A 16,718-nucleotide genomic window follows, 5' to 3' on the forward strand; every position below is an offset into this window, starting at 1 on the left:
TCATCCAAATATAAGTGTACGTGTATGCGGATGATATTGCCTTTTTCTCTTCTCCACGAGATGTTCATTCCTTATATCAGCTATTGCAAGCCGACTTGAATGCCTTTGAAGTTTGGCTCGATAAAGTAAATTTAATTCTCAACGTGAAGAAATCCTGAGTACTCGTTTTCCCACCGGCACACCCTCTTTATATCTCCCTTGCGTATTGCGGTTCACAAATCCCACAGGTTGAATCCTTAAAATACTTGGGTGTATTATACCATTCCCAATTAGACTGGCGGCCTCATATCAAAAGTAATTGCCTGAAAGGTAAGCGAGCCCTTGGTCGCATGATTCGAATTAGCCATAAGAAATTCGGTATGCGTAGAGATACTGTTTTGTTTCTCTATAAAACTTATTTGAGACCAATTCTGGAATTCGGCTGTATTCTTCTCTCGGGCAGTTCTAAATACAAACTACGACCTTTGTTGCTACTGGAGAGGCGCTCTTTACGACTATATTTGGTGTTGCAAAGAACAGTTTCAAATGCAGTCCTCTAAATAGGCCCGTGTACGTGACTTGAACTCTCGATTTGAGCTGCTCACTGTGCGAATCTTTTTGCGAGCACTGGAATCTCTCTCTGGAGTGGCTTCTCCCATTTTTATTACACACCAATCTCAGTTTCTAGATTATCATTGGCCGCAATATAAGCAACCACAATTTGCATTTACTCAGTCCTTGCTGTCCAAAATTGCAGTTTCGCTTATGTCAGTAAGACGTGTTGGCAATGTTCAAGCTACTTCCGCACTGTGCTTTTACCAGTCGTTGCCATCTAAAGCAAAACACTTGACTACCACGGTAATAAAGGGACACCTTGAAGATTATCTATTACAGTATCCACGACACGTAGCTATTTTCACAGATGCCTCACAACGAAATGAAAAAGCAGCAATAGGGATTTACTCCCAAGCACTTTGTTGGAGTTTTTCTGTACAGATCCCTAATTACACACCAATATTTACTGCTGACTTGCTTGCAATTGGTTTGGCCCTTTAAAAGGTTCCCGGTAATATCACTCACGTAATCATACTCTCTGACTGCCTGTCTGTCTTAGCAGCATTAGAAAACCCGAAAATGCGTATTTTGAAACTAACCCTCATGTTTTTCCTTCCGATACATTTGCAGGAAGTACGTTTTCAGTGGGTTCCGCGACACTGCGGCATCGCTTGTAATACAATGGCGGATTATTTAGCAAATTCAGCTCTCAGTGGGCCTGTTCCCGATGTTGTACCCAATATTATCTTGCTAAATATATCCCGTTTTGAACGATTTGAAACGTTAAACTCCTTGAGCCGTGAGTCACTCCTTGCGACTACGGATTTTAACCATTTAAATTTCCATTGGAATGTCCGATGTTGTACCTCGAGGAAATGTGAGGTTTCCATGACGCTCATGTGTTGTAGAATTCCTTCCCTCAATCTTTATTTATGTCGCTCTGGATTCACGCCGTTGAATCTTTGTGCGTCATGTAATGACGTGGAAACAATCGAACATTACATCCTCTCCTGCCACAGGTATGCTACTCAGAGAATAAATTATCTAGAAATATCTCTTACTAGCCTAGGATTGCCATTTACAGTTCCTGTCCTCCTCTCCTTTGGTACAACCGTCAAAGGGTATGCCCTAAAACCGGTGTGTGACTTACTTAATAATTATAATATTGCTACTGGAAGATTTGTGTGTTATCGCTGATCTGTCTGAATTGTATTTTTTCTTCTTATTTTAATTTTCAGTAATTTACAATTTTATTCCTTTTTTCATTGCTTTCTCTTACATCGCCTCAAAATTTCAAGTTATTTCAGCAACATGAGCTCCTAATTTTATGTTGTCTATATCATACAGTCAAATCGACATTATCAAAAATATTATGTCACCTACAAAGAATTGTGACCAATCCCCCACTGTAGGTATGTGCCATTGAAACGAGGGAGAAGAAGAAGAAGAAGAAGGACACAGCTGGCTCTTAAATGCTCGTCCTGCGTCAACTGAAACCTCACTTGTAAAATCTTGGTGAGAGGCGCTGGGGGCACGGTCACCAGAAACGCCGAAGACGGATTCTCAGCTTGAACCGCGCCGAAGTCGCTGTTGCCATCTGAGCCTACGATGTCTGTTCACAGCGACACTCCGAGGTTCGTGCTTAGCAGCTGATGGCAGCATCACCGGGAGCCGCGGTCGTTCACGGGCTCATGCGGCAAAGACGTGGATGACTGACTCAATCACTACCAGCGGGTGAGCCTTTACAATAAGTGAGACTCTTCCGCCCAGCTAGCTAACGTAGTCTTCGCGGTTAACGACATAGCCCTAACCGGGTACGACAACCACGAGGACACTTTCACCAAATGGGACCGTTTTGTGGAAGAGGTAAAAAAGTGCTTTGGATATTCTGACGCAAAGAAGCTAGCTGGACAAGAGCTCTCTCAAAGAGCTCTGCGTCCTGGGAAAACGTGCACCAAATACATCGAGGAAGTCTTGAAGCTGTGTGAGCTCGTCAATTCTCGCGTGACTGAAGATGAAAAAGTTGGCCTACTGCTGAAAGGGTTTGCCATAAATATACATAATTTCCTTATCGGCAAATCAATCCTTGATTCAGTGGCTGACGTGATCCAGCATTGCCGCACTTCGAGACGCTGAAAATGCGTCGAATAACACTCAAGTTCGGACGTTTGGCTGGCGTTACGTCGGTCGCCGCTCTTGACGCTGCTGATGTAACATGGTCTGGCAATCTGGCGTCCGCGATCCGTCAGATCGTTCGCGAAGAACTGAGCCAATCCCCAAAACTAGCTTGGGGTTCCTCAGAGCTTGTCCCGTCACATCCGCCGTGTCTGTCTCCTAAATGGCATTTAATGCAGCAGAATTCGGTAATTCAGCGGACTTCGATGAATACCGGGGACCGCAGCGGTTTCGGCAGAACAAAATACCGAGAACACCCCGAAGGCTACGGGCCCGCTACTATTAGCCGACAGATAACGGTATGAAAACAGTCGACGCGACACTCTCAGTGTCGACTACTTCCCTGTGCCACCTTTTCGCAAACCTCCTGTGTGTTATCGCTGCGGCCAACCTGGCCACGTCTCACGATCATGTTCCCGCCGTCAAGCATCGCGTTACGGCTACGACTCTATGAACTACCCTGAGCAACAGGGTTACAATCCTTGCTCTTCCCGTCGTTCGCGTTACCCTCCTGATTCCGGCGACCCATGGCAAGCACCTTTGCGGGATATTTCACCGGCATCGAACAGAATTTGACCCCACCTCCAGCTTTCCGCGCGCGCTGTTCTCCATCGCCCTGGCGCCGCTCACCGCCGCCGGAAAACTAGTCTACGCGACCGATAGGGGTGAAGTCGCTAGACTTCAGCTGTTACAAGAGATACCCTCGCCTGTGCTGATATTAAGGAACAAAGTCCACGTTTTAGTTGATGGTGTTCCTGTGATATCTTTAGTTGATACCGGGGCCAACATATGCGTAATGAGTGCTTCAGTTAAGCGTCGGCTCGGAAGAAAAGTGTTATTTAAGTGCGATAAGTGTTCAGTTTTGTGGTGTCAGTGGCGAACCATTGCTTGCTGTTGGTGTGTGCAGTGTTAAACTTTCTTTGTGTGATGAAGTGTTCCGCGCGTAAATGGCAGTACTCGCCCAGTCAACGCACAACGTCATCCTTGGGCTCGCCGTTTTGAAGAGGTTTGGTGCTAATGTCGACTGCCACACTGGCGAGCTTAGCGTCTGCCAGTGTGTTACCCCTGGTCTGGTAGAAGGCTCGTGTAGTGATGCGGGTGCGTTTTGTGTTTCTGAATATACCGCTGTGCCTCTATCGTCGGCTGTATGCGTACAAATTCCATGCCTCGAAGCCACCCTCGACATGTCTGAAGCGACTTTAGAACCAGTGCACCTCACCTGCATAAAGAAAAATTTTCTTGATTCCTCATGCCATGGTGTCTGTTGCCAAAGGCCGCACTGCACTCTGGGCAATGAATTGCTGTACGGAACCTGTCATTTTTCCCACAGGTTCGAAACTTGCATCCTGCAGTAATATCCCGCCAATATCTGTTGATTACCGACGCCATAGACAAAGCAGTGACTGACATCCAAGATGAATCGCGAATGCTTCGAATGATCCCTCGCTCGCAAAGAAGGAGCGCCGTGCACTGCTGGCCATTCTAGGGTGACACTCCTCCTTGTGTAACTTTTCCTAACCAGGCGGCCCACCTTTAATTCCTGGTTCATGAATCCTACACAGGATCGACACTGGCGCCTCGCATCCGATTCTACGAAAGCCCTAACGATTGTCACCGTCTGAATGAAGGGTGATAAATGAACAAGTGAACGGGATGTTAACGAAGGGCGTTATCAAAGAGTCGTCGAGTCCTTGGACTTGCCCAAGGATTCTTCTCAGGAAGAAGGATGGCACATGGTGTTTTTGCGCTGACTACCGTCGTCTAAATGCAGTAACTAGGAAAGACGTGTACCCTCTTCCCCGTATAGATGATGCCATTGACTGTCTTTTTTCTGCCTCCTACTTTTACGCCGTTGACCTCAGATGTGGCTATTGGCAAATACCTGTCCACCCGGTGGACAGAGAAAACTACATTTATCACATCCGATGGCCTTTGCGAATTCAATGCAATGCCATTCGGCCTCTGTAATGCACCCGCCACGTTCGAAAAGATTCATGGACACGATTCTTAGCGGCTTAGAATGGGAGGTGTATGTGTTACTTGGACGATGTCGTGATTTTCTGGAAGACGTTCAGCGAGCACAATGAACGTTTAGCTCTTGTGGTGGACTGTATGCGCAAAGCTGGCCTAGTGCTGCACTCAGAGATGTGTCCTTTTGGAGCATGCCAAGCGCTAGTTCTCGGACATGTTGATAAAGTCGGCGTCAGACCTGAACTCGCAAAGGCAGCAACGGTTGCCTCTTTCAAGCCACCCCAGTCCGCCAAAGAACTACGGACTTTTCTGGGTTTGCGTTCATATTTTCGCCGTCTTATTTACCGTTTTGCTGATATCGCACACCCCCTGAGAACACTTCTTTATAAAGATTTAGCGTTCGAGTGGATACTTGAGTGCGCTTCTGCCTTCCGCGACTTGCAATTTCTTCTTACATGGCAACATGTGCTCTGCCACTTCGATCCTTCAGCGCCCACAGAAGTGCATACTGACGCAAGTGGTGTTGGAATTAACACCGTTATTGCCCAGCGCTGAGACAGCAAGGAGCACGTCGTGGCATACGCGAGTCTCTCCCTTAGTGAGCCAGAGCGCAATTATACTGTCACGGAACATGAATGCCTCGTTGTCGTTTTTGCCATACAACGCTTTCCCTGGAATCTTTATGGACGCCCGTTGTCACAGATAACCATGCCCTTTGCTGGTTAGTTAATCTTAAGGACCCGTGAGGGGGGTGGGGCGCCTTCCACGACGAGCCCTACGGTTACAAGAGTATGACCTTACAGTCACATACAAAACTGGCCGTAAGCACGCTGACGCAGACTGTCTTTCGCGACTTCTCTTCCTACGACGGAGTCTGACGCCGATGATTCATCGCCTTATCATCCCCAAACCAACGGTCTAACAACGCACCAAGCGTACGATAACTGACATGCTGTCCATGTCCTGTGGCAAAGTATAGGGTTAGCAGACCGGTCGCTGTGTAACTTGAACACCCGATTACAGGAGCATAACTTGAACGTAAAAGGCAAACAATCAAGCAAACTCGCCATCCACTGCTGAGAATTCTAACCCCGCAAGAGCCACCCTCCAAACTTTGCGAACACCAGAATCTTGACAAACAACAAAAACGAGTTCAAGCAGGAAATAACTGTAGCTGCCATCATTGATAACCTGAAAGCAAACTGCGTCATCGCCCCTTCCGTATACCCTCTTAGAAAAGGAGATCGCTTTCTTGTCCGGGTCAGTATGATTGCTCTGCATCCCAAGCCATATAAAATACTTTTTCATACTTCTCTGTCCTTTTTGACCTGTTATTTGTAGCCTAACTCACGCCGTCCTTTTACCTGATTTTAGCTACTAGTTGAAATTACGGCTGTTAATTGTTACCTCATTTGATTAATTCTCACCTCACTGACGTCATGATTTCACCTGTTTTTAGCTCTCAATGAATTCTTGGCTGTTAATCGTTGCCTTTTATATTTATTTTTATCTGTTTTTATCTTTTGTTCTATTGAATATTTTGGCATGTTATTTGTTGGCCTATTCTTTTGTTATTTTTTTTTTTCATTTGTCGTCTCCTTATCAAGATTTGCTTGTTTTTTGTCGGATCCTCATTGCCATTTTCAACATGACGTCTTGCATTTTGTTTGTATTTGCTTGTATGAGTTGTTTTCAGCCCTTTCTGTGTTTGTTGCGCTGCTTTCATTTCGTGGCCCGGCCTCTTAATTTTTCTTCCTGCATTTTTCCTGAAAAAAGTATAAAAATAATAATGTTTCAAGAAAACATAAGAGCACGTGGCGGCTGAGATTGCCATATCTTCGCTGTAGATGATATTGCGAGTTAATTCCTTTCTGTCAAATATAAATGCGCGGATCAAAACCGTCCAAAATAAAGTTGAAAGTGCAGCGCAGTTTTGTGCCTCTCTCGACATTTGTCCTTGTCTCCTTGCTCTGCGACATCATAATGCTCGAGTGGTGTCCTCACTTCAAGCAGCAGGAGTCATTTTCCCTGTAATCTAGCACCTGCTAAGGACGTGATGTTTCCCACAAAACGCCATAACTCGGAATTCTCTGTAAAAACGGTATTTTACGGCTATTGGGTTAAAACAATCCACGAGCCATCTAGGAAATTCAAACTCATGGCTTCCGAAAGTGTCGTGGCTCCCTTTGTATATTTCAGTAATTCATGAGACAAATATCTGCAACAAATGCTCACTTGTATTTCCTCCTACGCTCTGCACGGTTAAGTTTAGGGCGCATCTTGGGTGGCTCAGATTTAAGGTGGGCCTTTATTATCTGATAAATTGTACCCCTAAACGTGAAATATGTTTTCCGATGTCCTAGAGAATAATAACGACACCGCGGCCAGACGTTCGCACTACGCACTAGCAGTTATCGCTTAAAAAGTTGCTTCAAATGCTCGACAAGTTCCTATGCAGTAATTAATTTGCGAGAAGCTGCCTGCTAATTGTAATAGAATAAATTAGCCGCGATTTAAGTCTACGTTCGATACGTAGGAAACCACTGTTCGCAATGATTTTGGATGACTTGGCGTGGATTTGCTTAGCGGTTTAAAATGGAGTTTTCTCATTATATTAAGCATTTTTATGCATGGCATGAAATTTAGGGGTCATATGTAATGGGTTCCAATCCGTATCGCGAACAAGGCTGCAACTTGAGCAGCAGATGCATGATAAATAAGAAGCGAAATGGTATGACTGCACCCTGAACACCACATAAAAGTAGGTTGCATAACATTTGAATAAGAAAGAGAAAAAATGAATCCGGCGCCGAATGCAGTTTCTTAAGTGATAACGTGAGAGGAAGTGGCCTGCCGCAGTTGATATAAGGGAGAGGCGTTGCCATATATGTATTTTCTGTATATAACGTCGTCCCAGTCACCGCTTCAGTGGATTCACAACAGCTGGCCACAAAGGGAAATTTTGATAACCTTTGACGATGGTATGTTTTGCCTTGGCACTATCACAAACGCTTAACTCGCTTACGCATTGACCGGACTAGGGTAGTAAAATTCGTTCCTAGGATATTTATTTATTTCTGTATTTACAATACAGCAGGCCTTCGTCCAAGGCCACATCAGGGGGCTTTTAGTACACAGTGCGCACAGAAAGCATACCTACGTATCTTTCATCGGCAGCACAACAGGACATAAACGTACACGTATGTGAAAAGAGAAAAAATACCAGTGCTGCCTGAATGTGTCATTGTGACAGATGTACTCGGTTAGTTTGTACGAGTGTTTGAGCCGAGATCACGATTCTGAGAAGGTTATATATTTTTCCCAGACTATTTTGTAATGGGTATGTAATAACGGAAACAGAAACCTCAGGCGCGCCTGTTTTGCCCTCGATGATAAGGTAGGAAGGCCGCATGAAGCTGCAAGCAAAGACGGAGAATCGGTGCGCTTTTATTTGTTATATGTTGTTCGTGATGCCATGCTCGGAAGAACTTGTTTTAATTTTTGTTACTGATTAAGAGAACCAGACAGTATTCGCGGATTCTAAAATTGGCCTGACGAAAGTTGTGTATGCTAGGCGTTGAGTGGCTACTGGTGTGAATCTTAGGCGTCTCCGTATAAAGAAAAGGTTTTGCAAAGCAGCTGATGCGATGTTAGCGATGGGAGTCCTAGCTCAGGTCAGATAACAACGTAATATCTAAATATTTATGGTGTATAACTACCGTTAACAGCGCGCCTTTTATTGTGTACGTAAAGCGCGACAGGTGCTTTTTTATTGCTAGGGTGATGTAGACCGATATTTGAATGCTTATTGTCATTTGCCACGTATTACACTATTCGATTATTTGTGGGAGGGAACCATCTAGCGAGAGGTGATCTTCGTGGGTGTTGATTATCTGCAAAGAGTTTGATGCTATAGGTAATGTTCTTTGCTTTTGTCATTGATAAAAAGCACAAAATAACCGTGGTCAAAGAACTGATCCCTGGGGCACTCCTGATGTAACGGGTATTGTTTTGGATGGGACATGCTCAAAAACTACGAACTGGAAGCATGACAGAAAGTATATGTTAACCAGGATAGTAATTCTCCGTCTCCGATGAAGGTTTGTAGTTTTCCTGTTAACTTACTGTATGATACACAGTCGAAAGCTTTCGAAAAGTCAAGCATCACAATGTCTGTCTGGCTACAGCTTATAATGCTAAGTACTAGGTCATGTACAGGCTCTGTTAGTTGCGTAACGGTTGAGAGCCCGCGTCTGAGTCCATGCTGATAAGCTGTCAACGTGCTATTGCTCTCGCGAAAAGTGGTTATGTGCTTTGAAATGATACGTTCGAGAAGCTTACATGTATAATGCTTTGTTTTCTTCTGTTGTTAAGTACTGCTTTTTGGTGTGGGGTATCACGACGTTTACTAATATTAACCGCTTATACCTCCTGCAAAAGAAAGCCGTTCGAAATTTATCAATGCTCCCCGACTTGGACACACTGAACCAATTTTCATTGAACTTAGAATTATCCGCTTGCCACATTTATACGAAACTTTACTCTTGCGGCGGTATGAAACCGGTGTTCACAATAACAACTGCCTGGTAATAAAGCTGTCAGGATTGCAACGCAAAGAGTCAATATACAGTACACGAACGACACCCAAATGGCTTGTACCTAAGATCCGAACAAAATATGGTTACCAAATGCTGAGCTAACTCTCCCGCATGAATTAAATAAACAGTCTGAACGAATGTATAGATAATGAAAAATCGATTGTTTTTATGTTTGTTCTTGTTTATAAAAGTGATGTTATGCTATGTACCACTGCAATGCCTCTGTAGGGTGCGTCGGCCTCGTCAAGCCTTTCTACTGGCTTTTTGCCGGCGCACCCAACATCCTCAGGAGGTTAAATAAACATTATTCTTATTCTTCTTATATACTTGTAAGGGATATTGACCTATAGTTTGCGGGCGAAGCTGTGTCTCGTGGTTTGTGGACAGGTATTATTTCTTCAATTTTCCACTCTGTTGGCATTCTTGATGACGACGGAGTTTGGCGAACAATAACTGCAAGGTATCTGCTACACCACTCCGCGTACGTTTTTAACAACTCTTTCGGAATATTACCAGGGTCGATCGCTTTTTCAGGATCTAGTCAGAGCACAAGGTTCAAAATACCGTCATGTGCAATTTTTAGAGGTTGAATATAGTTACTGGGCAATGTGCAAGGTTCTGGGCCGATTCTGTTATCTTTAGTGAAAACTGAGAAGAAAACATCGTTGTATATGTTAACAACTTTAGTGTTATCTTCTTGTGACAGTCCGGATTGTGTCTTTTCATGGTCACGAAAAGGGTTCTAAAACCTTGGAGGATTATTGTCAAAACGTTTGGGAAAGTCACGTTTAAATAATGGCTCTTCGCTTGCTTCGTATCATGCCTGAGCGTTTCAGCAGCCTTTCCTAACCTAAACTTTTCAATTAACTTGCGCCATTGATCTTGATCGATCTACTTATTCGCTTTACTCGACGCTGCGCGTGGATAATATCCCTTGTTATCCAAGGATTGTTTCTTTGAGACGCGTTTCCCCTTTCGCGGAATAAATTTTTTATACTGTTGTTTATTATGTTTTTGAAGGCGAGCCAAACTGTATCTATTTGAGTACATGTGTCTAATGCATTTTCGGAAAAACTGTCGAAGAAATGTGCGAGATTAGTTGGAAACCTGGTGTCATATGCCCTAGCATGGTTGTTTATGGTAGTGGTTAAGGAGTGGTATTTTATGCTACATTCGAGAGGTAACCGACAGACTGGTATTCTGTTGTCTGATATACCTTCGATGATGTGAGTTACAGCAGGATGTAGAGGGAAGGGATAACTGATTAGAATCAAATCAAGAAGGTTTGTTGCTGATCCCTGTACGCATGCAAGATCGATGAAGATGAAAGTTCATCATGAAATTAATTATCATGTCTGAGTTAAGGGAAGAGTGCTGCATGATAGTACAATCAATATCTGGCAAGTTGAAATCACCCATGAGTATCTATTGTGATGACAAGAAATGGAGACAAGAGAAGATGACGTCGACGAAGAAGCTGCTCGTGGTGGGACTCCTAAGTGGACACAGCTGACTCTTCGACGCTCGTCCTGCGTTAACTGAAACCTCGCTTGTAAAAACTTGGTGATAGGCGCTGGGGGCACGGTCACCAGAAACTCCGAAGACGGATTATCAGCTTGAACTGCGCCAAAGTCGCCGTCTTGCTGGCCTGCTGCCATCTGAGCCTACGATGTCTGTTCACAGCGACGCTCCGAGGTTCGTGCCTAGCAGCTCATGGCAGCATCACCGGGAGCCGCGATCGTTCACGGGCTCATCCGGCAAAGACGTGGATGGCTGACTGAATCACTAATAGCGGGTGAGCCTTTACATTAAGTGAGACTCTTCCGCCCAGCTAGCTAACGTAGTCTTCGCGCATAACGACACAGCCCTAACTGGGTACGACAACCACGAGGACATTTTCAGCAACTGGGACCGTTTGGTGGAAGAGGTAAAAACGCGATTTGGAGATTCTGACGCGAAGAAGCTAGCTGGACAAGCGCTCGCTCAAAGAACTCAGCTTCCTGGGTAAACGTGCACCAAATACATCGAGGAAGTCTTGAAGCTGTGTAAGCTTGTCGATGCTCGCGTGACTGCAGATGACAATGTTGGCCTACTGCTTAAAGGGTTTGCCATAAATATACATAATTTCCTTATCAGAAAATCAAGCCTTGATTCAGTGGCTTACGTAATCCGCACTGCCGCACATTCGAGACGCTGAAAATGCTTCGGATAACACCCAAGTTCGGACGTTTGGCTGACGTAAGTCGGTGGCCGCTGTTGACGCTGCTGATGTAACATGGTCTGGCAATCTGGCCTCCTCGATCCGTCAGATCGTTCGCGAAGAACTGAGAAGGTCCCGAGAACTAGGTTGGGGCTCCTCAGAGCTTGTCCCGTCACAGCCGCCGTGTCCGTCTCCTCAATCGCCTTTAATGCAGCAGACTTCGTTAATTCAGCGGACTTCGATGAATACCGGGGACCGCAGCGGCTATGGCAGAGCAATACCGAGAACACCCCCAAGGCAACAGACCCGCTACTACTAGCCGGCAGATAACGGTATGAAAACAGTTTACGTGACGCTCTCAGTGTCGAATACTTCCCTGCGCCACCTTTTCGGAGACATCCTGTGTGTTATCGCTGCGGCCAAACTAGCCACGTGTCAAGACCATGTTCTCGCCGTCAAGCATCGCGTTACGGCTACGACTCCATGAACTGCCCTGAGCAACAGGGTTACAATCCTTGCTCTTCTCGTCGTTCGCGTTACCCTCCTGATTCCAGCGACCCATGGCAAGCACCTTTGCGGGATATTTCACCGGCATCGAACAGAATTTGACACCACATCCAGCTTTCCGCTCGCGCCGTTCTCCATCACCCCGGCGCCGCTCACCGCCGCCGGAAAACTAGTCGGCGCGACCGATGGGGGTGAAGTCACTGGACGTTAGCTGTTACAAGAGATACCCTCGCCTGTGCTGATGTTACGGAACAAAGTCCACGTTTTAGTTGATGGTGTTCCTGTGATGGCTTTAGTTGATACCGGGGCCAACGTATCTGAAATGAGTGCTTCAACTAAGCGTCGGCTCGGAAGAAAAGTGTTATTTAAGTGCGATATAAGCGTTCTGTTTTGTGGTGTGAGTGGCGAACCATTGCTTGCGGTTGGAGTGTGCAGTGTTACTTTCTTTTTGTGATGAAGTGTTCCGCGCGTAAATGGCAGTACTCGCCCAGTCAACGCACAACGTCATCCTTGGGCTCGACGTTTTGGAGATGTTTGGTGCTAATGTCGACTGCCACGCTGGCGAGCTTAGCGTCTGCCAGTGTGCTACCCCTGGTCTGGTGGAAGGATCGTGTAGTGATGCGAGTGGGCTTTGTGTTTCTGAATATACCGCTGTGTCTCTATCGTCGGCTGTATGTCTGAAGCGACTTTAGAACCAGTGCACCTCACCTGCATCAAGAAACATTTTCTTGATTCCTCATGCCATGGTGTCTGTTGCCAAAGGCCGCACTGCACTCTGGGCCATGAAGTGCTGTACGGAACCTGTCATTCTTCCCACAGGTTTGAAACTTGCATCCTGCAGTAATATCCTGCCAATATCTGTTGACTTAGTTACCCACGCCATAGACAAAGCAGTGACTGATATCCAAGATGAATCGCGAAAGCTTCGAATGATCCCTCGCTCTCAACAAAGGCGCGCCGTGCACTGCTGGCCATTCTAGGGCGACACTCCTCCTTGTGTGACTTTTCCCAACCAAGCGGCCCACCTTTAATTCCTGGTTCACGAATCCTACACGGGATCGACACTGGCGCCTCGCATCCGATTCTACGAAAGCACTATCGATTGTCACCGTCTGAACGAAAGGTGATAAATGAACAAGTGAACTGGATGTTAACGAAGGGCGTTATCAAAGAGTCGTCGAGTCCTTGGAATTGCCCAAGGATTCTTCTCAGGAAGAAGGATGGCACATGGTGTTTTTGCGTTGACTACCGTCGTCTAAATGCAGTAACTAGGAAAGACGTGTACCCTCTTCCCCGCATAGATGATGCCATTGACTGTCTTTTTTCTGCCTCCTACTTTTCCACCGTTGACCTCAGATCGGGCTATTGGCAAATACCGGTCCACCCGGCGGACAAAGAGAAAACTACATTTTTCACACCCGATGGCCTTTGCGAATTCAATGTGATTCAATTCGGCCTCTGTAATGCACCCGCCACGTTCGGACTACTCATGGACACGATTCTGAGCGGCTTAGAATGGGAGGTGTGTATGGGTTACTTACAAGATGTCGTGATTTTCAGGAAGATGTCCAGCCAGCACAATGAACGTTTAGCTCCTGTGCTGGACTGTATGCGCAAAGCTGGCCTAGCGCTGAACTCAGAGATGTGTCCTTTTGGAGCACGCCAAGCGCTAGTTCTCGGACATGTTGTCAATAAAGTCGGCGTCAGACCTGAACTCGCAAAGGCAGCAACGGTTGCCTCTTTCGAGCCACCCCAGTCCGCCAAAGAACTACGGACTTTCCTGGGTTTGTGGTCGTATTTTCGCCGTCTTATTTACCGTTTTGCTGATATCGCACACCCCCTGAGAACACTCCTTCATAAAGATTTAGCTTTCGAGTGGATACTTGAGTGCGATTCTGCCTTCTGCGACTTGCAATTTCTTCTTACATCGCAACATGTGCTCTGCCACTTCGATCCTTCAGCGCCCACAGAAGTGCATACTGACGTAAGTGGTGTTGGAATTGGCGGCGGTCTTGCCCATCGCTGAGACAACAAGAAGCACGCATACGCGAGTCGCTCCCTTAGGGAGCCAGAGCGCAGTTATACTGTCACGGAGCATGAATGCCTCGCTGTCGTTTTTGCCATACAACGCTTTCCCTCGTATCTTTATGGGCGCCCGTTTACCGTTGTCGCAGATCACCATGCCCTCTGCTGGTTAGTTATTCTTAAGGACCCTTGTGTGTGGGGGGGGGGGGGGGGGGGGGTGCGCCTTGCACGATGAGCCCTACGGTTACAAGAGTATGACCTTACAGTCACATACAAAACTGGCCGTAAGCACGCTGACGCAGACTTTCTTTCGCGCCTTCTCTTCCTACGACGGAGTCTGACGCCGATGATTCATCGGTTTATCATCCCCAAATCAACGGTCTAACAACGCACCAAGCGTGCGATAGCTGACATGCTGTCCATGTACGTTGACACAGATCATAAAAATTGGGACAGTGTACTACCGTTCATTACCTAAGCTTTCAACACCGACCGTTATGAGACCACTGGCTTTATTCCTTTCTTCCTGCTCTATGCTCGCCAGCCATGGACACCATCCTCCCGTTTTCAGCCAGTAGTGATGAAGATACCTCAGTAGTCGAGACAATCTGCTTTGCCGAAGAAGCCCACCGGCTTGCACGCTTTGGCATCTTAGCATCCCAGGATCGCTCCAGAGCATGGCACGATGCCCAGCACCGTCACGTTATTTACCAGCTTATAGAGTTGGTCTTGCTATGGCGGCTCATCAGGAAGCGGGGTGTATCACAAAAACTGCCGTGCCAATACGATGGACCATTTGTCGTTCTTGCCCAAATTATCGAGCTCAATTATCGCATCGATCGCCTCACCAAAAGCGGCCGTCGATCTGTAAAAAGTGAAGTCGCCCACCTCGTTCGTTTAAAGCCTTATCGATCACGCGATGACGTTTAAGTCGCCCGGCGGGCTTCAGCTGCGGTGTGACACCCAGAAATGGAGACAAGAGAAGATGAAGTCGACGAAGAAGCGGCTCGTGCTGGGACTCGCAAGTGAACACAGCTGGGTATTCGACGCTCGTGCTGCGTCAACTGAAACCTCGCTTGTAACAATATGATTCGAGAGTTGCAACCATACTGCTGGAGAAAATCGCATACTGAGAACACACATTCTTTACCACAAGAGGGGCTTCTGTAGAAGCTGCTAACAATAATGTTAGTATTGCTGCCAAAAAATTAGCAAAAAACTGCTTCCGCGCCAGTTACTTCAGATAGGGTGACGAATGGAATGCATTTTTTTATAAGACGAGCTGTACTACTGCCATGGGAAGCACGACCTTTACAGATGACTTCGTAGTTTGGAGAAACTATATTTCACCATTGTTAGTGTCTGGTGAAATCCATGTTTCGTTAATCGCTATTACATCTGGTTCGTTTTTAAGAATAATGCTTTCAAGCGATTTGACTTTATTTATAATGCTTCTCGCATTTATGTTGATGATGTTTATGGACCGAGCTCCCCGTCGAGTCACTGCTGGGATTACATCTGTATTGTCTTCTTAGCGAGGCATTAGTCGTTCTTCCCGTCGATTATTTGTGTGAGGTACTCCGTAGTCCTTATCATAATCCCAGGTGTATGCGCGCCCATTGATAAACAACTTATTGAAGACAAAGGACATTTTATATTCTTTCGCGCTTGCCCAAAGATTCTTTCTGATTTCCCGAATCCTGCGGAAAAAAATGTTCACTAATGAAAATTCCTGTGCCTTTTAGCTTGCGGCCGTTTTTCAGTATAGATGTTTTTTGTCTCATCGCGAGCTGTTTTCATTGAAAGCCTGCTGAAGGGTTTCATTGGTCCCTCCGTCCATTTTGTCTAAGCCACATATTAGGAGATTCGATCTTCGGCTGCGATTTTCTAAATCGTCAATACGTTTTTCTAAGGTATTAAAGCTTTATTCATGCGAAAATATTCCTCGTGACAGGAGGCTATCTTCTTTTCCAGTACTGAAAGGGTGTCTAGCTTTTTGTCTATATCTATAAGCCGGCCGGTTTTCCTTTGTGTCCTTTTTGTCACATGCAATATACCTAAGTTGTTTCGTAATCTTTTTGAACTCCACCCTTCCCCCCAAAAAAAGTAACAACTTTACAAGAAATGCTGTGGTATGAAGATGAAGTGTATGCACTTTATATCATGATACATATTATATCATTATTGCACTCAAGAAACTGCGACAATGTGGAATCTGAAGGACAATACATATAATCCCGCTCCCATATACAAGTGTGCCTTACTTATCGAGGTACGAATGTACGAAAGTAAGGTTGTACAAAGTAAGAAAGCGATTTTTTTTTTTATTTTTCCATAGGAACCTTCTTTATGGGGTGGAACGCTTCGCGAAAATTTGGATCCTCGAGAAACAAGCACGGATGCGGAGTTGTGGAGAGTTGTACGCAGGGTACACTTACATGACATGGTCGAAAATAATCCTAAAGGTCTTTTTATGCCAATAGGTGAAAAAGGCGAAAATTTAAGGTAAGCGATCGTTACTTTCTTTGTCTATTCTCTGACAGTGGAAGACAATTAGCGATAAAGTAAAATGTTTGCTAATTTAATTATATAACCGCCGCGCTTGAAGCAACGGTTCGCCATTGTGAGCTCTGCTATATGTCATACGTCTTGCATTCTGTTTCGTACTAACAAACTTTCATGTATGTCGTTTTTGAAAAACAATTGCG

At 45.6% G+C, this 16,718-nt stretch overlaps 1 protein-coding gene across 1 annotated transcript in view; it reads left to right on the plus strand.

Moving 5' to 3' along the window:
- The window catches only part of LOC146209663 (multidrug resistance protein mrp-7-like), an 85,203-nt gene that overhangs the window by 64,881 nt on the left and 3,604 nt on the right, over positions 1-16,718 (plus strand). The window contains exon 12 of the mRNA XM_084580830.1: positions 16,349-16,515. Within this exon, the coding sequence (XP_084436956.1) occupies positions 16,349-16,515 (167 nt within the window). The remainder of the gene's footprint in view (positions 1-16,348; positions 16,516-16,718) is intronic.

The sequence above is a fragment of the Amblyomma maculatum genome, chromosome 1 (genome assembly GCF_055883805.1).
Source record: "Amblyomma maculatum isolate TAMU_Amacu chromosome 1, ASM5588380v1, whole genome shotgun sequence".
In the NCBI taxonomy this organism is placed as follows: Eukaryota; Metazoa; Arthropoda; class Arachnida; order Ixodida; family Ixodidae; genus Amblyomma; species Amblyomma maculatum.